Source organism: Martes martes (assembly GCF_963455335.1).
Source record: "Martes martes genome assembly, chromosome: 16".
Classification (NCBI taxonomy): Eukaryota; Metazoa; Chordata; class Mammalia; order Carnivora; family Mustelidae; genus Martes; species Martes martes.
The window spans coordinates 27,920,610-27,944,450 of record NC_137904.1 but is presented as its reverse complement, the minus strand read 5'-3'; the positions used below and the strand labels follow the sequence as shown (position 1 = coordinate 27,944,450).

At 41.3% G+C, this 23,841-nt stretch overlaps 1 protein-coding gene across 2 annotated transcripts in view; it reads right to left on the bottom strand.

Moving 5' to 3' along the window:
- Positions 1-23,841, bottom strand: part of AP2B1 (adaptor related protein complex 2 subunit beta 1) — a 130,878-nt gene that overhangs the window by 18,676 nt on the left and 88,361 nt on the right. For both annotated transcript variants that reach the window (XM_080825917.1, XM_080825918.1), the window contains one exon: positions 21,958-22,087. In XM_080825917.1, the coding sequence (XP_080682043.1) occupies positions 21,958-22,087 (130 nt within the window). The remainder of the gene's footprint in view (positions 1-21,957; positions 22,088-23,841) is intronic.

Genomic DNA, 23,841 nt, shown 5'->3' with positions numbered 1-23,841 from the left:
AATCTAAATCTGGGACCTGGTGTGTGCATTTTGGAAACAGTCCCTAGGAAGATCAACCAGATAAGCAATTAATTTAGAACAATGTGAGCTAAGAAGTCGGGATAGGCTTGTAAATAGCTTGTTCTTCTGAGGGAATCCTTCTTCTAAATGGAGCTCTTTAACAACAGAAAAGACATGAAAAGCTTTTCTAGGTCAGCAGTACTAAATCATTCTGTCTCCCGACCCTCTTGACAAATAGAAGTCATGGACCCTCTTCCTGAAATATGTTTCAGACAACGTTTGACACACAATCAGGGGTTTCAGGACATCCTGAAGACTATGAAGTCATGGACCCTCTTCCTGAAAAATGTTTCAGACAACGTTTGACACACAATCAGGGGTTTCAGGACATCCTGAAGACTATCTCTGGACTTCTGCTCTAGAATAACTGTGAGAAGCTGGGACACCCAAATCAGAGGCAGCAGACTTGTGGGTTTGTGGCTTGGGAACCAGACCAGACCACCTGATTTCAAATTCTGATCCTGGCATGCTTACTAGCTGTGTGACTTTGGGCAAGCAGTACTCAGCTCAGGGTCCTGTCTGCACATGGAGACAATGGCACCGAACACATGGGCTGCTAGGAAAAGAGTGGGTTAACATCTGCAACGAAGCACCAAGAATGGTGCCTGGCTTACGGTAAGTAATAGAACAAGTGTTTGTGAAAGAAAAATTCCCTCTTTCACCATCTCTTTTACCTATTTATTCAGAATTTTTCATAATAGAAGATAACCATAGTAGGCATAAGTGAAATCTTCCATGTGCTCAAACATAGTACTACTGCTATGCTAAAAAGGGACCAGACGAGAGGGGGAAAAAATAGGCTTATTAGCAAGCTCTTGGCCTAATGATTCTTCTTGCTGTGTCCTTCATAAAATATCTCTTTACAGGGTCAACAGCACAGGTTACTCTGGGGGAGGCAGTTCCCTTCTTTTACAGTAGCTTTTCAACCTCTGCATTTTGCAGCTCTCAAAGTTTTACTCTTGGCTAGAACTCCATTCATTCAAGAATATATGGTTCTCTTGGATCCACCTCTCCAGCCTAGTTCCTTAATGTCAGCCATATTAAAATTACTGCTTGTTCCCCCAGACACTGAAACTCAGCTCTGTGCCTCCTTAGTTGTTCTTTCTGTTTAATATATTCTCCTGAAGCTTCAGCTATCTGAAAAACACCTATTTAATGTTAAGATTTGGTTCAAGCTTAAGATTTCTCAGGAAAACTCTAATCCCTCCCCACAGCACCCCGTGCATACACCTAGCACAAGATAAAATAACTGCTTGTTTCCATCTGCCTCACTCACAATATAATGAACTCTGAGTGCAGGGGCTCTCACTTTCACTGGCATCCTAGTAGCTTAAGAAATATTTGTTGCATGAAATTAAGGGGAAGATGTTGAGCAAATGGAATGAAACACTGGTTTCCCAACCCCTTTTCTACCTCTATTATCATCTGTATGCATAACATAATCCCATTAACATCTCTTGATCAGCAAACTGTATTCAACAAGGCTGGGATGATAGATAAAAGCTATTTTTATTTCAAATCCCTGAGCTAATATAACATCTATATGCTAAGAATAACATAGGTAGTAAACCACAACTGAAATACTTGGTTCTCCAAGGATGTGCCAATCACTCCTTAGGAGTTTAGGCCAAAAAGAATCATAGGAAAAACACAGTTATGAAGCCAGTTCGATTCCAATCTGGACAGCAGCTCCTCTCAAAAAGAACCTTAAAGAGTGTAATACTAACTGCTCCAGAGTTTTCTTATTTTGAAATTCGCCATCCCAACAGGTACAGAATAGAAAGACATAATCCAGACAAGCTGGAGAACTATTTCCCGAGAGCTTTAAAATCAATGCCTAACTGGGGCGCCTGGGTGGCTCAGTGGGTTAAAGCCTCTGCCTTCGGCTCGGGTCATGATCCCAGGGTCCTGGGATCGAGCCCCACATCAGGCTCTCTGCTCGGCGGGGAGTCTGCTTCCTCCTCTCTCTCTGCCTGCCTCTCTGCCTCCTGTGATCTCTGTCAAATAAATAAATAAAATCTTAAAAAAAAAAAATCAATGCCTAACTTGCCTATGGGAAATCAATGAAGACATATTTATACCAACTGCCTTAGTATCTTCACCTGGGTAACTAGTATCTCAAAATGAACATGTCCCAAACCAATTTCTTGATCTCCCCTCCCATTCCTAAAGAGAATCTCCTGCTGTCTTTCCAAACACAGTAAACAGAATACCACAAAGCCTTCTAATAGTGCCCCTGCTTCTGCACCTGCCTCCTCCACCTTCTGTAACACTTAGCTTCCCCAGTCTATTCTCAACACAGCAGCCAGAGGGATCCTAAAATGTGGGTCAGCTCATAAATACCTCTCTGCGCAAACCTCCAATGACTTCCCGTCTCACTCAGAATAAAAACCAAAGTTACAATTGCCTATAATCTGATGCCTATTACCTCTCTGATGTTATGTGCTGTGACTCTCTCCCTCCTAGTTCCATGTCAGCCACAGGGGCCTGCTGTTTTCCCCTGCACGTATCAGGTACTCTGTGACCTCGTGGTTTGTGCCTTTGCTCTATCTTCTGTCTGCAATTCTCTCCCTCCCCAGAAATCTGTATGCCTCATTCCTGGCTTCCTTTAGGTCTTTGCCTAATCAACTATTACCGTTCCACACAGGTCCTCCATGACCAGCGTGTTTATAAAATCACACTACCCAATCTCTAACCCCAGGACTGTCTATCTCTAACCCCAGGACTGTCTATCCCAGTCTCTGATTTCTCTTACCTCCACTGCCCTCATCTGATATACTATTTTACTTATTCGCCGGTTTATTGCCTGTCCCTGTACCCCAGCCTCCAGCAGAATATAAATGCTATGAGAGAGGGGGCTTTTGTCTCTTGTTCACTACTGTATTCTCAGTTTCTAGAACAGTGACTGGTACAGAGTACTCAATAAGAATGCTAATTGGAAAATATACTACTCAGAGTATCTAAAAACCACTGAGGTTTACACAACATATAAACCTGGTCTCAAGTTTCCAAAAGGACAGTACTTCAAGTTTTTTCTAGTGTACTTCCCTTAACAGAAGAGGAAAGTATGGATGTCTATACTGGGGTGGAATAGCAGAAAGGGTCAGGGTTGGGGGTATGGGGGTATAATATGAAGTAGCCCACCATAAGAACAAAATTTCTTTGAAGTTACATGCTATTCCATAATGCATCTGTATGTTTTAATATGAAAATGTGTTTATCCCCTTACCACTGAGTAAAACTGATGCTCCAGGAAAAATGTGCCACATGTATTCCTCGCTTCAAGTACCTCCTAGCATTGTGTTTAAAATTGTGGATCACGACCAAGTGATGCTTCTTAAAATTAATACAGTGGGGGGCGCCTGGGTGTGCCCAGGCTGAGCGGCTCAGTTGTTAAGCATCTGCCTTCGGCTCAGGTCACGATCCCAGGGTCCTCAGATCGAGCCTCGCATTGGGCTCCCCGCTCAGCGGGAAGCCTGCTTCTCCCTCTCCCACTCCTTCTGCTTATGTTCCCTCTCTTGCTATGTCTCTGTCAAATAAATAAATAAAAATCTTAAAAAAAAATTAATACAGTGGGTTGAACTGGCATAAAAAAAAACAACAGAGGGGCACCCAGGTGGCACAGTTGGTTAAGCCTCAACTCCTGATTTCCACTCATGTTGTGATCTCAGGGTCATGAGATTGAGCCCTGTGTCAGGCTCTGTGCTCAGTGGGGAGTCTGCTCAAGAGTCTCTCTCTCTCTCTCTTTCAAAATAAATAAATAAATCTTCAAAAAAAAAATAGAATGGAAAATATCATGGTGCATCTCATGAAGAGTTAAGTGATGTTTCCCAAAACTGTTTCAGTTTTATGTGTTGTGTGTATATGTTTGTGTGTACTGTGTAAAACACATTTCTTCCTGTAAGTTTCCATCAAGAAAGTATAAAATCCATAATATATACCCTGTTAAGGGCAAGCAGTGAGGAAATGGATTCAATGGGCAAAGGAACAGACTGCAAACCTCAGCTTCTGCTCGGAGGATGCCTAAAGAAGATCACAGATGGTACCAAAGGGCAGATGACCTAATCCTCTAGTCCTCTGCTCTGTCACGTGCAACATGTGGCCACAACAATATGAACCTGCCTGTCAGGGACATCAATAGGAGGAGCAAACAGAAATGATTATGGGGCACTCAGAAAACACAAGAGCAGGCTATAAACGCTTAATAATAATAATGATTTTTAAAAGTTACTTTCCGTGGCTGCTGGGGAAAGTGCAGCCTGTCAGTGTTAGCCTGTAACCACCAATTAGTTTCCCTCCATAGTATAGGAAGCCCGCTGCAGTAGCTACAGCCTCTTTATGGTGCACAGCTGGAGACGAACAGGCAAAATTAATATTCTAACCTTGTTCCAGTGTACTCAAAAGTACTATAAAAAGGTACGAGATGAACTCAGTATGAACTCTGGTAAATGCGGCCTCTTGCCAGAGATAACCGCAGGAGGCAATGCCACAGGAAAAACCCAGGCAAGTGGCACACAGCTCACCTCTGAGAGTGTATCATCTACTCTTCCATGACGTCACTCGTGACCTTTCCAAGTCTCTGAATAATTTTTTTTTTTTCTTTCATTCCTCCTCTCCATTTAGCTTTTGGAAAGATTATTTGCAGGCTGGTCCAAGCTAGGACCAGGCAGTGACGCCAACCATCACCAGTTCTCTGAGGAATGATGATTCAGATGTGTTTTAAGCACCACACCACCTAGTCCACAGATCCTGGGGGACTGGCTCTGAGTGAAGGTTTTTAACGGCACACAACTGAGTGATGCATGTTGTCTGGAACTCCAGAAGTAGCTCTTTCTGTTAGCTGCTGGAGTTACTAGCTGTAGTTCTGCATTCCTGGTCAATGCCAAAAAAGTATCTACCATCTTTAGTATAAATATGGTGTTCCATTTCAAACCCCACTAATAAATCGAGAATTCTCAGAAATTGAAGTTTAAAGGAGAAAAGAAACTGCAGTGAAAAATACAGCAGAAATAATCACGAGATCTACCACAGAAAGTGTCACTTTACCTTCCTTCTGATGCTAATTCAACTTGAACTTGAAGAGCATCTTTCTTAGTTTACTTCCAAGACGGAGATTCAAACAAGAACCCTCTAGCTCTGTATTCTTTCTTTCTGTATTCTTTCCAACAAATCACATGGGATTACCTGGCTGAACAGCCCTCCAACAGTAACAACCTGGTGCCGACTGTAGATAAAAGCCACACTTGTTTACTCTCAAAAGGTTAGGACTTCTCTCCTTGTTAAGAGCATGTGGACAGGGGAACTCCTTACAGGTGAAATGTGACAGGTTCCCCATCTCCTGCTAAAAGCAGTGGCCCCGTGTCTCTAGTCTCCTCTTGGAAACAACATGCATTCCAGCATTTGAAGGTTCCGTGTTCAAATAGTACTTAGAGGGGGAAAGGAAAGCTCTGAACAGACCTCCAGGTGAGCTCTTAAACTGTAGCATATATAATTACGGGCCTTTAGAACAGTAGTGAGATCCTAAGAGCCAACCTCTCTTAGTAGGCCCAGTTTCGAAAGGAGGTAGAAAGAAACCAAAACAATAAGGCTCCTTCTGTGGTCCCTACCCTGTCAGAAGATCTGCTTCATCTCAATGTCAAAAACTCCAAAGAGTTTACACCACGAATTAGAATGAGTTAGAATGCAGGCCAACTGAAATCTCCAGAACACCAAAGAAAAGATGGAAGACTGTAAAGTGGTATGGATAGATGGTGGCTTAAAAGACTCCTGGATTAAACTGTCAGAAGCTTCTCGTTTGGTCAAGAGGACATCAGAATGATGACTGTCTGCCAAAGACCCAAGGCCCTGCACCAGTGCCACAGCTACTGGAATCAAACTATGTAATGCTTCTGAAAATTAAACCAGACCCTCAAGTACTGCTTTAAAAAAGAAACCCATCTCCTTCAAAACCATTTGGAAATAAGGTGGATAGGTCACAATGTTCACACAAGATGACCCGTATGGCGGGCAGAAAAAGCAGCCCACCTGCGGCGGTCACTCAAGCCACAGGCCCCGCAGGTAGGCCAAAAGCACAAGGCCAGCTCTGTGACAGCTCAGGCTGGCATGGATTTCAGCCCAGAAGGGTCTAGACCCTTTTTCTCCTTATCTCTGAATTCATAAACAATCATACCCATTCCCACCAAAGTACACTTTTCTGATACCAAGTGCAAAAATTCTGGAACTGGGAAGTGCTAGACCACTAACTTTACTTTTTTTTTTTAGGATTCTCTTTCCCTTTAAAGGCGAAAGTTAGATAGTTTTGAGTATTTGAAAAAATTGTTTTCTAGCGAAGAATGGAATGAGATACAGTGATCTGCTGGCAAAAGACAATCTTTTTTGCTCTTCCTATTAAAATTTGTCTCCCTAAAGCTTTGTGTCTATCAGGATTGTGAAAAAAGCTTCTTTCTGGTCTCACAGTAAAAGGTAATTGTTCAGCTCTAATTCCTATCAGGCGTCCAAATGATTTTGGTTTTCTCCGAAGCTCTAAGACACTTATAGAACACCCTTCAGCTTCCAATTTACTCTGAAAATATCATCCAAAATAGTCTTAGGCAATTAGGATAGCAGTTTAATAAATAGTTGCATGGTAGCAATTTGTTTTATTTAAAGTGGCACACAGACATAGGTTAGCAACAGAAAAATTCTCCAAATATTAGAACAGTAACATATTCTATTTTCCTAGTTATCTCCAATCTTGGAATTAGGGTCCATTAATGTGCTGTGCTCTTACCCCTTCAAATACTGATGGAGCAGAGTAAAGAAACAACAGACTCTAATGTTTGCTCTGCCCACTTTGAGAGAAAATGAATCTGAACTTGTAGTCCTCAGATTAAAATTGGGACTGAGGGGCTACCTGGCCGGCTCAGTTGGTGAAGCATGTGACTCCTGATCTTAGGGTCATAAATTCGAGCCCCATGTTGGGTATAGAGATTACTCAAAAACAAAATCTTAAAACAAAACAAAACAAAACAAAAAAAAACCAGGGACTGGGGCCAGACCTACCCAGGTAAAAGGGTATTAAATCAGAGTCATGGGGTAGGCTGTGAGGCCACTGAGAAACAACAGGCAGAGACAGAGTCTGGGGATACTCTGCTTGCTAAGACGAGATGGCCTTGCTGAGTTTGGTTCAAGAACCACATGCATCTGATATTTGTAAACACTCCCTTAAATGAAAACAAAAAGTTCATTCAACAACAAATATTTATTAAGTATTCTGTACTAGGCATTGTTATTGTTCCCGGCACTGGGAGATAATACCAGTGCACCAGAGAGTGCCCTTTTAGTTTGCATTCGAGTGGAAGAGGAGGTGGAGGTGATAATGAATAAGCACATTAAGCAGTATTTAACATGGATAAGTGCTCTGGGGAAAAATAAGGATAAGGGAGGGTCCAGAGTACTGGGAGCCCAGAGTGGAAGACTTGTTAAAAAGGTACTATTTTAGCAAAGGCCTGAAGGAGGAAGTAAGCCATGCAGATATGCAGATTGGGAAAAGGAACAATTTCAGATATGGGAAACAGCAAATTCAAAGGCCCTGCCATGGCAGGTACCCTCTGAGGGTCAGCAAGGGAGCCAGTGTGGCCACAGTGGAGTAAGGAATGGTGGGCCAGATGCACTCAAAGAGGAAAGGCACGGCTAGATCACAAAGGGCCCTAGAGACCACTGCTGGGATCTTGACTTTTCCAATTAGAAAAAAAAAATCAAGTGCAAGTTCTTTCAGATTGGCGGGATTCTAACAGGGCAGTGGTAGAACAAAAATTAAGCAGTCATCATAACTCTGATAGAACCATGCCTATGTGGGGGCGCCTGGGTGGCTCAGTAGGTTAAGGCCTCTGCCTTCGGCTCAGGTCAAGATCCCAGAGTCCTGGGATCGAGCCCCACATCAGGATCTCTGCTCGGCAGGGAGCCTGCTTCCCTTCCTCTCTCTCTGCCTCCTCTTTGCCTACTTGTGATCTCTGTCTGACAAATAAATAAATGAAAAAAAAATCTTAAAAAAAAATAAAGAAGAAGAACCATGCCTATGTGGACAGGGTCACTGGAGAGGGCAGCTGGTGCCTCATGAGGAACCTGGGTCAAGGGAAAAGAATGCTAAGATCCATTGCATCTGTTTTTGCTTCAGGTAGCTCCCACATTTTTACAAAGTTTTAGATGTCAGACAAAATAAATCAGAAACTTTTTTTAAAAAAGATTTCTTATTTATTTATTTGTTAGAGAAAGAGAGAGAGAACACACAAGTAGGGGGCACAGCAGGCAGAGGGAGAAGCAGACTTCCTGCTGAGTAAGGAGCCCAATGTGGGACTCGATCCCAGGACTCTGGGATCATGACCTGAGCTGAAGGCAGATGCTTAACGACTGAGCCACCAAGGAGTCCCAAAATAAATCTGAAACTTAACAGCAAATGTAAATGTGATCTCTTCAGCCAATATAGAACCCACCTGCCATACTATCTTGACCAATCTGGTTACTATCCAGAAACCTCTATTGCAAACCCCAAATTCTCTCTTCCTCCAGCAGCATTTCTACAGGTCTTTCAGCCTGCCTGACAATTCCGCAAACCCTACAGTCTTGTCTTAAACAGGTTTTGCCAGATCTATATAGGCTCTAAACCTAAAGGCACCACTCTCTTCTTTCTTTTCCTTGAGAGATCTGGCTGATGTGCCCCTGGTTGCGGCTGCCGCCTCTTAGAGTACTACTTCCTGTGACACCATGAACTGTTTGTTATGTAGGGCTTACTGTTAAACCTAAAAATAAATGTAATACATACTGTACTGAATGATAAAACAGTGAAGACAGGGCCAGTAAACTACCAATTAAAGGGCACCAGGGTGGCTCAGTTGGTTGAGCGGCTGCCTTCGGCTCAGGTCATGATCCCGGACTTCCAGGATCGAGTGCCACATCGGGCTCCCAGCTCCTTGGGGAGTCTGCTTCTCCCTCTGACCTTCTCCTCTCTCATGCTCTCTCTCACTCATTTTCCTTCAAATAAATAAATAAAACCTTAAAAAACAAAACAAAAACCCTACCAGTTAAAGTTGACCAGCTAATCCACACCCCCAGTCTGGTATGTTGTGAGACAGAAGACCCAATGGGAACTCAAAGACCTTAGTAATGAGAGAGAAGGAATATTACTCATTTTTAAATCCTAGGCTAAAAGTGATCTAGAATCTAAACTAGATCCCAGGTAGTCGACATACAGTCTCAGATTAGTTAGCAGCAAATCATAAATTAAATGGGTTCACAGGTGTGCCAAAGCTCTGTTCCGCTGTATTAATTGAACCTTAACATGGACAAAAGGAGGGCATACAGGTTCCAAGATGCCTGGGCATACAGACAGGCCACCATGTGCAGAAGCCGGCTCCGACTTGCTTTACTAGAGCAACAGATCAGACACAGAGAGACAGATCATTCTCAGGAGCATGAGCTATGGAATTGAGAAGTTCTGTGCTTTCAGCCTTCTGACTCCTTCAATGGCTCCTGGAAAGGATCACTGTTACCACACGAAGGACCACCATTCATACCCACACTTCTCAAAAATAATTAAATAATATTTTCCTTGGTCTCCAAACTGTAACTGATTCTAAGTACATTTACCAGTGTCTCTGTTTCTAACCACTTTTTCTACTTAAAATTAGAACAATAAAACGGATATCTATTTGCAGTGCACACAAAGAAATGTCCTTCCATAAATTTAGGCCTTCCTGAAGTGGACTGAAAGGGAAAATGAATTCAGACTGAATATATTTTCATTATAGGCCCACCTAACAGATTTCCAGGTGAACCTTGAACCTTGATTCAGAAAGAAACTTGTTCTATAAAACCACAAGCTGTAGAACGAGGATCTACACATAGAATCTAAAAGAAGACATATTTTAGTTCAATATAAATAACTTTAACAGTTTTAAGATAAACGGACCGTTTTAGGGTAGTAAATCATTAGTAGTATTCATGCAGATGTTGAGATGCCATCACTGCTAATACAGGGTAAACTCGATCAGAAATAGGGCTTGGGGCTGGGTGGCTCAGTTGGTTAAGTGTTTGACTCTTGGCTTCAGCTCAGGTCATGATCTCAGGACTGTGAACTGGAGCCCCTTGTTGGGTTCTGCTGCTCAGCACACTGAGATTCCTTCTCTCTCTCCCTTTCCCCTCTTGCTCTCTCTCTCAAATAAATGAATAAATCATTAAAAAAAAAAAACAAACAAACCCAGAGCTTGAAAGTTTTATTTTCAAGGTCTATGGACCTCAATACCATGAAGCCTATGCATAATTCCTACATAAAAATTGTGAATAAAGCAAATTCTTTTATCTCATTGAACATGATACTACAGCAAAATATGAGTGTTAATATGAATGAGGGCAGGCTATGGCTCTCAAGTGGGCTTCAATCCAGCTGAGAAAACCCCCAGTGAGCTCTCTTTAATTCCAACTCCTGATGTAGTGTAAAGCTTTAACGCTTTGCATAAAGATTATCAGCCATAATGAGAACATAGGGACTAGAAAGAGGTACCAACTTTTTATTCAGAATTCAAAGTCCTCTACTGCATAAAGATCACATGGTTACATCTACCTTCCAATTATTTATCAAATCAAAACCACAAAATTGATTCCATTTTTTTAAAGATTTTATTCATTTATTTGAGAGAGAGAGAGAGAGAGAGACAGCGAGAGAGAGGGAACACAAGCACGGGCAGGAGAGGGAGAAGCAGGCCTCCCGCTGAACAGGGAACCCAATACGGGGCTCGATTCCAGGACCCTGGCATCATGATTGGAGCCGAAAGCAGACGCTTAATGACTGAGCCACCCAGGTGCCCCTGATTCCATTTTTCATCGTCCACTCCTAACTTAACATCATGACATAAAGAAGGCTGGGATTTTAATAGATAAAAACCCTCAAATCACTTCTATTTTTTTTGAAAAATTTTTAAATTTTTTTTTTAAAGATTTTATTTATTTATTTGACAGACAGATCACAAGTAGGCAGAGAGGCAGGCAGAGAGAGAGAGGGGGAAGCAGGCTCCATGCTGAGCAGAGAGCCCGATGCGGGGCTCGATCCCAGGACCCTGGGATCATGACCTGAGCTGAAGGCAGAGGCTTTAACCCACTGAGCCACCCAGGTGCCCCGAAAAATTTTTAAATTTTTATTTATTTGATAGACAGAGATCACAAGTAGGCAGAGAGGCAGGCCGAGAGAGAGGGGGAAGCAGGGTCCCTGCTGAGCAGAGAGCCCGATGCAGGGCTCGATCCCAGGACCCTGGGATCATGACCTGAGCCGAAGGCAGAGGCTTAATCCACTGAGTCACCCAGGTGCACCCACAAATCCCTTTTATTAACCACTTTGGAACTACTGTGTGAAATTCATTACTTGCTCAAGATTTGTAGCTTGGGGCTCTGTTACTTAAATAATCTGATCTCAGAAACCCCCCCCCCCTTTTTTTTATGAGGAACTAGGTCCCAAGCTTGGGTGTTCTGAGAACTGAATTCTGGATTCCAGGAACAACTGTGTCCTGCCACTGATGCCAGATTTATGACCCACCTGGACCACCTCTGCTTATCAAAATACAGAATTCTTGTCTACTGCTTATGGTGGTTCTTCAAAGAGGGAAGTTGCTATTAATAGATATATCCTAACAGAGAGTCTCAGAAGCCAGTAGCTGAGTGTCGGTTACAGAAAGACAAAAGATACTGCCCAGTAGAATCTTGATTACCTTAATAAAAAGGGTAAGGAGTATTCTCAACAGGGATAACCTAGTAAAAAAGCAGTGTCTAGTACATAAGATACTCTAATTTCTCAGATGAGACATGAAAAGTACATCAAATTGGAAGCAGCAATCACAGAAAGTAATTTTCTCTTTCTTTGGTAGTAAAATGTTTTCATCCTTCATAACCAAGCCTCCATGACCTACATAGTGCTAATGGAATATTTTAGGTTCTGTCCTGTCTACAGGGGTTATTTTCAGCCCTGGCTCTACCTGTCTGACCTGGGAATCTCTTATAACTCCCATAAAATCCACCACTTCAAGGACTCCACAGCTGTTCAAGCAGCATGCAGTCCCATAAAAGCAACCAGAGTGCACAGTCCTCAACTGTGGATCCTGGGAGACCAAAGGACGTTTTCAATACTGAACTTGTTTGGCTTGCACAACAGTCCAGAAAACTCAGCAAATGCCAAGCTGGTTAGCTTCATCTGATGGAAGCTGCTGAAAAGGTCTTCCATTTGGAAGCATTTATTGGTTTTTCTGGTATAACAGCTACAGCTGTGGGCTTTCTGAGTGTGAACTGACATATGTAAGCCACGAAATACCAGGGACAGGGACCATCTGCAACTGATTGTCTCACAGGCTGCGACTCAAATGTAGGAGTAGCAAGGGACAGAATTTTCTCAAGGCCATACACTGGCAAAAAACCCTTTTGGCTGACTAAGATCTTAAAGATATGAATAAATAGGACTGTAAGATTGTGTTCTTTGTGTGCTGGGAGCTTCAGCACTTTCTGCCCTAATCATTCAAAGACTAAAATAAAGAAGTTGTTTTATTTTTTTATTTTATTTTATTTTAATATTTTTAATTTTAATTTTTAATTTAATATTTTTAATATTTATTATATTTTTATTTTATTTTTTTAAAGATTGTTTTATTTATTTCACAAACAGAGATCACAAGTAGGCAGAGAGGCAGGCAGAGAGAGAGAGGAGGGGAAGCAGGCTCCCTGCTGAGCAGAGAGCCTGAGGCGGGGCTTGATCCCAGGACCCTGGGATCATGACCTGAGCCAAAGGCAAAGGCTTAACCCACAGAGCCACCCAGGGACCCCAAAAGAAGTTGTTTTAGAAGAGACATTCAAAGAAAAAACCCAAGGGACATTTTTGCTAACATTCATCCTCCTATCAAACAATACTTATGTAGGATTTAAAGGCGACAGATTGATAACAAACACCATATATAGGAAAAACCCAATTCTTTATCCATAGGTTTACCTCTAAGACTCCTAATTATAAAGTGGTATAGAAGGAAGGAAGAATTTTTATAAAGGTGCTATCAGACTTTCAGGTAAAGATAGCAGACTGAAAAATCACAATGACGATTTCCTTCTCCTGAAAGAAATTCTGCCATAATTAAAGAAAAAAAAATTTAAGGGTATAAATTATAAAGATAAGGTAGGAAAAAAATACAATAGTAACAAAGTCTTGGTGACTGTAAAAGACATGGATTAGCAGCACCACCACAATTCTCAAAGACTCAGGACTGGCAGCATGTCTGGAACTGTACGGAGGGGGAATGCAGGGAGGGAGTGTCAAAAGAAAGAGCATTAAGATGCGGTTGGAATCCCAGATCCCCACCACCACCACTCTAAGCTACCTTAGCCCCTCAGCGAAAAAACAGAGATTAATTCTTTTAGAGGATAAAATACATGGTACTTTGAAGGGTGTCAGGCATGGCTGAGGGGTGGTGGATTCAGTGAATGTATGCATAATGAGTGCTGAGACTCTCCAGCCATCTTTCCCAATTTAGCTGCCAGAAAGCTGGCAGAAAGCCTTTATATTCCAGACAAGAGAGTCAAAGATAATTTTTAGAAGAATTAAGCCAGCCCAAGAAGATAGACATTTAAGTACTAACACAGAGGATTTCAGTTGCCCTCAATGATGAGTAAAATGGAGCTCTGGTCCCGGGTCTCATGGTTTAGAAAGCCATGCTCTGATCTTCCTCTGGCCCGCAAATCATAGACAGAAGAATCATCAGGACCAAAGAGATATGCCCAGACAGAACACACAGAATCTCCTGGCAGACAGACCCAACACTGTTTTCAGGGCCTGCTTGAGATACTTCTATTAATCATTCTTCCTGAGGGTCAGTTAGCATACCCTTAGGTCCAAGGAATGACCAAAGGGTAGAGATAGGATGAAGGCGACTAGGATGTGAAAAACGTTTCTCCACTTATACTCCTGCGTGGACAAATGGGGAATTTTAGTAGAGAACCAAATGGAAATCCTAGAAATGGAAAGTACAACACATGAAACGAAAATTATAGTGGATGAATTAAACAGAAGGCTGTAGTGTACAGAACAAAGAGTTGGGATACTTGAAGACATATCAATAGGAATTACCCAGTAAAAAAAACAGAGAGAAAGAAGACGAACAGTTTTAGTGATCTGAGGGACAATATCAAGTAGTCTAACATTTGTGTAACTGGAGTTCCAGAAGAAGAGAGATAATTGTGCAGGAAAAATTTGAAGAAATAATGGGAAAATTTTCCCAAGTTTAGGAGAAACTATCAACTTACAGATCCCAGAAGGTCAGTGAACCCTCAGCCTGGTAAATACAAGGAAAACATCTAGGTACATAATGGTTAAACTGCTGAAAACCAAAGATATTAAGAATAAGAGAGGGAAGCCACAGATCAGCACCGTCTAAGAAAACTTTCTGTAAAGGTGGAAATGTTCTGCTTCCACAATGCCCAACCTAGTAACTACTAGCCACATGTGCACCTGAAATGTGACCAATGCAACTGAGGATGTGAGATTTTATTTTAATTAATTTTTTAAATTTTTTAAAATTAATTTTAATTTATATAGCCACATATGGCTAATGCCCATCATAATGAACAGTGTAGCCAAAGAGAATTATGAGATATCAAGCCATCATAATATGTGCACTTTAGTGATTCAAACAAACAGTAAAAATAGAAACAAAACAGTTTAAGATACGGAGGTAAATGGAAACCTGAACACTGGGTATTTCATGTTAAGGCATTCTTGTTAATTTTTTAATGGGAACAACAGTTATTGTGGTTATATTTTTTAAAAGAAACCTGTTTTAAAGATATATATATTGAAATTTCACAGATGAAATGATATGTCTGAGATCTGCCTCAAAATTAAATGGAGTAGGGCTATGGACGGGGTATACATGAAAGAGTACTAACTACAGATAATCACTGAAGCTCAAGGATGGGTATGGTATACAGGGACTCATAACACTATTCTGTTTACTTTTGTAATGTTAAGAATTTTCCACAAAAAGTTTTTAAAAAGTAAAGCAGGGGCGCCTGAGTGGCTCAGTGGGTTAAAGCCTCTGCCTTCGGCTCAGGTCATGATCTCGGGGTCCTGGGATCGAGCCCCACATCGGGCTCTCTGCTCGGCGGGGAGCCTGCTTCCCCCCTCTCTCTGCCTGTCTCTCTGACTACTTGTGGTCTCTGTCTCTCTCTGCACCAAATAAATAAAAAAAAAAAAAAAAAAAAAAATTTAAAAAAAAAAGAAAAATCATGCATTTAAAAAAAAAAAAATAAAAAAATAAAAAGTAAAGCAAAAGGAGAAAGATGGAAAATAAGAAGGAAAAACAGCGATTGGCTCAGGAGGGTCAACATCCAAATGACAAGACTTCTACTACAAGAAACAGAAAATAAAGGGAGATCTACAAGTTAAAAAAAAAAAAAAATCCCAGAACTGAGGGCTACAAGTTTCCACTTTGAAAGAGCCCAGTGAGTACCTAGTACAATGGATGAAAAGGCTCATATCTCTTGAGGCACATCATGAAATTTCAGAATATGAGGGATAAAGAAAGAACCTTATAAACTTTTTTTTTAAGACTTTATTTATTTATTTGACAGAGATCACAAGTAGGCAGAGAGGCAGGCAGAGAGAGAGAGAGAGAGAGATAGAGAGAGAGAGGAGGAAGCAGGCTCCCCGCTGAGCAGAGAGCCCAATGTGAGGCTCGATCCCAGGACCCTGGGATCATGACCTGAGCCTAAGACAGAGGCTTTAACCCACTGAGCCACCCAGGCGCCCTCTTATAAGCTTTCAATAAGAAAGAACATTAGCACAGAAAAAAATCAAGAATCAGAACCACATCAGACTAGAAGGAAAATGATTTCTAACCCAGATATACAGAAACTGTCAAAAGTATGAAGACGACATTTTAGAACATGTGAAACTTCAAAAACTTTATTCTCTATATACCCACTCTCAGGAAGCTACCAGAGGATGTTTTTCATCAAAATGAGGAAGTAAACAAAGAAAAGAACCATGTAATAGGAGACCCAGCACTGAAACGAGGTGAAGGCAATGAACCTCAGAGTAATGATGAAGAGAGATCCCAGGATGACGGCCAATCTTTCACATATAAGAAAATCAGTCCAGAATAGAGCAGGTCAAAAGACTCCAGAAGGGACTTCAAGAAAGTCAAAGTGAAAAGTCTCCTTGGAAGGGTCTGATCTCATGGGAAGTTGGGACTGAATTATAATTAAAAACACAAAAAGTTAAGCAAACAAGAAGAGAGGGTTATTAACAAGTAAATATCCAACTGCTTACAAAAAGTTTTATGGAGAAAAAAATAATTACACTTTTTAGCTCAGCTAAAAATAATTACACTTTTTAGCTCAGTGTAAACACATTGGATGCCTAGGTGGCTCAGTCTGCTAAGTGTCTGACTCTTGGTTTTGTTTGGTATGATCTCAGTGTCATGAGATCGAGCCCCACATTGGGCTCCCTGCTCAGCAGGGAGTCTGCTTGTCCCTCTCCCTCTGCTCCCCTGCCTTCAATAAATAAATAAAATATTTTTAAAAAATAACATAAACACTGGGGCGCCTGGATGGCTCAGTGGGTTAGGGCCTCTGCCTTTGGTTCAGGTCATGATCCCGGCGTCCTGGGATCAGGCCCCGCATTGGGCTCTCTGCTCGGTGGGGAGCCTGCTTCCCCTGCTCTCTCTCTGCCTGCCTCTCTGCCTACTTGTGATCTCTGTCAAATGAATAAATAAAATCTTAAAAAAAAAATAACATAAACACTGAACCTGATTAAAGCGAATTCTGAACTAGCTCTATCAGGAAAATAAGAGGGCAGGACATAGGTATGAAGAGGACATCAGTGAGTGCGGAAAGATGTCAAAGAACACCTAGCACAATATAAGCATGTTACTCAGACAGAGAGGTAAAAGCAAAAAGTCTCAACTGCAAGAAGCAAGAGAGCTTGACTATGGAAAGCGGAAACTGGGGCCATGTTGTTGGGAGAAGGCTGGGGACTGGGTTCTTCTCAACTAACTACAGAACTAGTTCACTCTTTAAATTGTTTGGGGGGGGGGGCGCCTGGGTGGCTCAGTGGGTTAAAGCCTCTGCCTTCAGCTCAGGTCGTGATCCCAGGGTCCTGGGATCAAGCCCTGGGTCGGGCTCTCTGCTCAGCAGGGAACCTGCTTCCTCTTCTCTCTCTCTCTGCCTGCCTCTCTGCCTACTTGTAATCTCTGTCTGTCAAATAAATAAATAAACTCTTTAAAAAAAAATTGTTTATAGGGGGCGCCTGGGTGGCTCAGTGAGTTGGGCCTCTGCCTTCGGCTTGGGTCCTGACCTCAGGATCCTGGGATTGAGCCCTGTGTCAGGCTCTCTGCTCTCCCCCTCTTCCTGCCTCTCTGTCTCCTTGTGATCTCTCTCTCTGTGTCAAATAAATAAATAAATAAAATCTTTAAAAAAAAATATTTAAATTATCTTTAGCCTGGGTGGCCCAGTTGTTAAGCGTCTGCCTTCGGGTCAGGTCATGACCCCAGGGTGCTGGAATCAATTCCCACATGGGGCTCCTTGTTCAGTGGGGAGCCTGCTCCTCCCTCTGCCTGCTTTGCCTGCTCATCCCCCTGCTTGTGTTCTCTCTCTCTGATACATAAAATCTTTTTAAAAAATTGTTTATAAAATCATGGACAAAATTAAAACCAATGATCTCATAAGGGTGTATACAGCCCAGTGAGAAAAGAAGCCAAGCAGCTGCGGGAAATTTACAGCATCTGTACAAAGCCCAGGATGAACACAAGTTATGTTGTAGGTCTATTGTCTTTTTGCAGACACTGACTTGATGAAGCAGTCACTCACCAGGTGTCAAGTTTGAAGAGGTATATTGGGAAAATGTTTCTAAGCAACTAATACATATAAAATGAAAGTCAAGGATATCAGAGTCAGAGACAACTCTTAGAAGTTAATTCTAATTTAGACATTTGCTAATGTTTTTTGTTTTATTTAAATAGAGGGAACCAATTCTCTTTTTAAAAGAATATAATTGTATGCTATAAATAAACTCAAGATCAGATCCCACCAGAGGCAAGCTAAACTTTGTGTACTGTTTATAAATTGGATTCGCAAAGGCTTTAACAACCAACATTGGTACAGTAGGAGACATTTTCTTGGCTCACATCTCTACTAGGCACTTAATTCTTGTCTCTAACGTAAAATCTATTTTACATTTTAAGAGAGAACAGTGTCTTTTTAACCTTTGAATAGCGTTTCAGACAGACCATAAGCAAGTAAGTTGTTTGATGAGCACTGTAATAAAACATTTTTTAAAAAGATTTTATTTATTTATCTGACAGAGATCACAAGTAGACAGAGAGGCGGACAGAGAGAGGGGGTGGGGAAGCAGGCTCCCTGCCGAGCAGAGAGCCCGATGTGGGGCTCGATCCCAGAACCCTGGGATCATGACCCGAGCCGAAGGCAGAGGCTTAACCCACTGAGCAACCCAGGCACCCCTAAAACATTTTTGTATCAAGTGCTACACGACAGTTCTGGCAACTGGGTTTATTTGTCCTATATATTGAAAGGAAATTAGCCAAAATAATTTAACCCACACTGCCTTCAGAATTTCATTTCCTCAAACTCCAAACATTTCTTCCTTTCCTGATTTTATGGTCTGAAGTAGAAAAGCACTAATTTTCCCACATGAGTTCCTGGGTTTAAACACTATGTAAATATAATGTTTAAACGCCAATCAATCTTCACCTGGCTTCATCTGGATCTTTAAGATCTAAGCTTGTTGGAGTTAATATCTGATTCTTTTTGTTTATACTGGGACAAGGGCAGAATGGAAGCTGGTATCTAAAGTTAACCACCCACCTTAAGCTAGCCGTTACTTTCAATTAGCACCAGCAGACATTAAATAGAGCTGCCCATAGGAGAAAATAAGTGTTTCTCTTTTAAGTTTTTGCTTATCTTCTCCCTGGGAAATGTCAATTAATGAGAAAATAGTCATAATTATGACATCCTTGAAAGAAGATGTAAAATTTTTAAAAGTCTGCATCCTGTAACTTCAGGTTTGCAAAAACAAAAATGTACTAGTCCTAATCAATACTTCTGAGGGAAGGGTTTGGACTAAGACTCAATTGCTCTTATGAGGGTTCCTTATTCGGGATGCTCATTTCACTGAAGGAGAAATGGAATTACAAATAGGAAGGTAAGCTGACATTCATTTATTTATTGCTTCCTTTTTGTTTTAAAAGCAGAAAAATTTGCCCTGGTTTCTGTGACCCAAATTCCCTTTCCTACTTCTACAGTTAAGCACTCTTGCATTCATGCTGACTGTCCTCAAATACTGTGCTGGAGGCTCTGTGGGCCAACAGGAGGTTAGATTTCAATGCAAAAGGAGCAGGTGTAGATTTGGGTTAGTTCCTTACTTCAGGATTCTGTGCTGGAAAAGCCCCTTAGCACACTGCTCTCATCATAGTAACAGCCAGTTCCATCTACACAGTAATCCTGTTTTGTTCTTCTAGTCTGAGCCAAGTTCTTTCATGACTCACTCATCATTGCTCCAAATCATTATTCCCTTTGCAGAGAAAGAGGCATCCACTAACTGGCAACAAGGTAGGGAACTGGTGAACAGGCTTGGTGTGCTGGTATTTAAACTACCGAAAGAACATTAGTCTTAACTCCAAGTAACTGTACTGGTGATGTCTCACCATCAGTACTAGGATTCACACTGCTATTTCCAGAAGATTGAGCAATGGTATCCCACTTGTCTTGACTGGAAAGTGGAAGGTTGATATTTTTCTTTAATCATTTTGAACATATTTTATATTTTTAGTCTCATTCAGAATCTTTATTTCAAGTTATTGGTGGAAGGGGAATACTCATCCTCTGTCTGCTGTGTCTTCTGTCTTTCAGAGTACACCTTTCCCTCTTTTTATAGTTCAATTTGTGAGCTTTTTTTTTTTTTTAAAGATTTTATTTATTGATTTGAGAGAGCAAGCAAGCACAAGCAGGGTGGAGGGGCAGAGGGAGAGGGAGAAGCAGGCTCCCCAATGAGCAGGGAGCCTGAGGCGGGGCTCCATCCCAGGACCCTGAGATCATGACTTGAGCCAAAGGCAGCCGCTCAACCAACTAAGCCACCCAGAGGCTCCTGTGAGCTCACTTGCAAAGAGATTTTCTTTTAGCTAGGAGTCCTGATGGCTCTGAAGTTTAGAGCTATTGCAAAACAACTGCTTTGTTTTGCTTCTGCCAGGTACCCTGAGTTTCACCAGCCCTGGACCAATTTTACATTAAGTTACTGGTATGGAGAACACTGTATGTACATATCTTGTATAAATTTGGACTACATGCCTATATATTATGCCATGTACGGCTAAATATTGGGCCCTGGATTTGTGGTAAGAGGGCATACAGAATACTTGCCAGAGAGAAACTTTTCCATCACCTGCCTTACTGGAAACATTCTTCCCAGTTTCCCTTCCACTGTGGGAGTCACCCTTCCAGGGTATCAGCTCTGTGCAGAGATCAGTTACAGTTCCCAATCTCAGGAGGACCCAGGGTTGTCTCTCTTGTCCTTACAAGCATTTAAAAACCCTGCAACATCTAGGGGTTATATCTGTCTTAATAACCCTTTGATACTGCTACACTTGAGCTTATAAGCTTACTAGTCTGCCTTCATGTTACCTGAATATAAGCTTGAAAGGCTTATATTTCAAAAGAGAAGTTCAAAACAGATGAAAACTGAATGAAACTCTCAACTAGTACTTAAGCATTCTAAAAAATTCAGCACTTTCAAGATCAAGAGGCTTCTGTAGACCTGATAAAGTTCTGAGCTCCAGTAAGACGCTGCTACTTACAATAGTTATGTGCTAATAAGGGGCCTTTAAATCCAAATAACGGTATTTGTAGTTGTGTGTTCGAAGACAGCCTCTACATAAATCTGTTCTCATGTAAATGACAAATCTGCTTCAAAAGTCTTTAGAAAAAAAGGTTTGTAAATAAGTAATACATCTTTACAAGTTTCTAAATATTTGTTAAGTAAAAGAACGAGTAACTTCCTATGTCAAGGTATGACTTTTTTTTTTTTTTTTTTAAAGTAGGCTCCACGCCCAGCATGGAGCCCAGTGTGGGGTCTGAACTCATAACCCTGAGATCAAGACCCACGCTGAGACCGAGCTGGATGCTTAATGGACCGAGCCACCCACATACCCCAATCTGTTTTTATTTTATTTATTTATTTATTTATTTTAAAAAAGATTTTATTTATTTATTTATTTGACAGACAGATCACAAGTAGTCAGGCAGGCAGGGAGAGAGAGGAGGAAGCAGACTCTCTACGGAGCAGAGAGCCTAATGTGAGGCTCGATTCCAGGACCCCGGGATCATGACCCGAGCCAAAGGCAGAGGCTTTAACCCACTGAGCCACCCAGGCGCCCCCTGTTTTTATTTTTAAATTAAACTCTACACCCAATGTGAGGCTTGAAATCACGACCCCAAGATCAAGAGTCACATGCTCTACCAAATGAGCCAGCCAGGCACCAGTGTGACTCTTTTTTTTTTTTTTTAAAACTAAAAAAAAGGGGGGGTACCTGGGTGGCTCAATCGTTAAGCAAACGACTCTTGATTTCAGCTAAGGTCATGGTATCGACCCCTGAGTTGGGCTCTGCGCTAGGCATGTAGCCTGCGTAAGATTCTCCCTCTCCCTCTGTCCTTCCCCTGTGCCCTCTAAATAAACAAATAAACAAAATTTTCTCCCTAGTTATTTCAAACCTGAATATTCCATGACCAAATCTAATATGAGGAAGAGAGAGGGGCTATTTTTTATATAAGTGAAATAAAACTGGAAAGGTGTCAAGTTGTACCCCTTCAGTGAAGTAAAACTCTAACCTGGAGGTTATTCAGAGGTTCCATCTTCATGACTGGGCCCAAGGTGTTGAGAGGCAGGGAGACGTCAATGCTCTGGTTTGGCATCAGTGGTGTATGGATGGCCAGAGGAGTGCTAGGGATGACACCAAAGCTAGGAAAGTGGATGAAAAAATTCCAGAGGTTAATCAGGAGGCAAGCTTTAGCCACAACTTTGGGTTTCAATGATTCATTACTACATTTGAACATAATTTTCAATAAAATTAAGTGGAAAAAACAATGGAACCAAGATGCTTAATTCTAATTTGCTGTAACACTAATTACAATATAACCCATTTCCCATTAAATGGATTTGAGGAAGGAGAACACACACATAAGTACAGAATTGCTTTGCTAGTTTCTTATGTTTCACACCACTAGAGAGATTTAATAAGTTTCTTCCTCTCTTTTTTTTTAAGAACATCTTTCCTTAGAAAATGCTTGGGAAAAAGAAGACTTAAGAATACACACCCTGTAAAGTAAAATAAATTGACTTTACTTCATAGCTTGATAACCTGCCTCAGCAACCCAGAAGATTATTTCCTGGTAATTCTAATTTTCTTTTTTGTTTCCCTATGAAAGACACAATTACTGGAAAAGAGACAGTGAAAGTTAAGCAAAATTGATTAGCTTAGACAATCCAAATGACTAGGACAAGCTGGTCACTTTCTAAGCCTAAGGCAGGGAGTGTGTACCTACCAGTCTGACTTCATAGAGAAGCCTAATAACAATCAATAGTAAAGAGATGGGAAAAACCTGATTCTGGAGTTACATAAATAACAAATACATATGAGAGCAAACATATTTTGGTTTTGCTTGTGTGTGTGTGTGTGGTGTTTTTTTGGAGCAAGAGTGGCACTAGAGAAAGCGAGCATATGGGCAAGCAGAGAGGAGGAAGGGGCAGAAGGAGAGACTCTTAAGCAGGCTCCACACCCATGACCCTGAGATCACGACCTGAGCTGAAATCAAGAGTTGGACACTTAACCAACTGAGCCCCCCAGGTTCCCTAAGAACAGATGTGTCTTATGTACAAGAAATACAAGAATTTCAAATAGATGGAGCATAAAGGGAAAAGTGGACCTACAGGTGTAACAAATACACAAATGAATGATATAAATGTATATTGAATTTGTGTTCTAATTAGCCTCAGGAAGGAAGACGGGACTATAATATTTATAAAGTAACTACAGAGTTTATATAGGTAATACATATAACTATAGGGTTTATATAGGTAATTATCTTTCAAGAGTCATAGGATGGCAGAAGAAACATTTTCTTTTTCCTAACCTATGCTTTGGAATATCAAAATGTAGTAATAAAGTGATCCTGAGAATATACATGACTCATTTTGGTGTAATATTTATAGATCAAAAAACCACTGTGCTTGGGGCGCCTGGGTGGCTCAGTGGTTTAAGCTGCTGCCTTCGGCTCGGGTCATGATCTCAGGGTCCTGGGATCGAGTCCCACATCGGGCTCTCTGCTCGGCAGGGAGCCTGCTTCCCTCTCTCACTCTCTCTGCCTGCCTCTCTGCCTACTTGTGATCTCTCTCTCTCTCTGTCAAATAAATAAATAAAATTTAAAAAAAAAAAACAAAAAAAAAAAACCACTGTGCTCTTTTGATCCTGTTCTCATGGTCAGCAATCTCTATCTGAAGGCAATACTGGGATAGAAACATGACAGCAGCTTAGTTCCTAATCTTCGAATTGCTCCTCTTGGAAATGATACAGAAAAAACAAAGAGAGAAAAATTCCTTACAAAAAATTCTCTGCCTACAGACAAAATGATATATCTATATAGAAAACTGTAAGGAATCTACAAGAAAGCTACCAGAACTAATAAAGGAATTTAACAAAGTTGCATAAGTTCAAC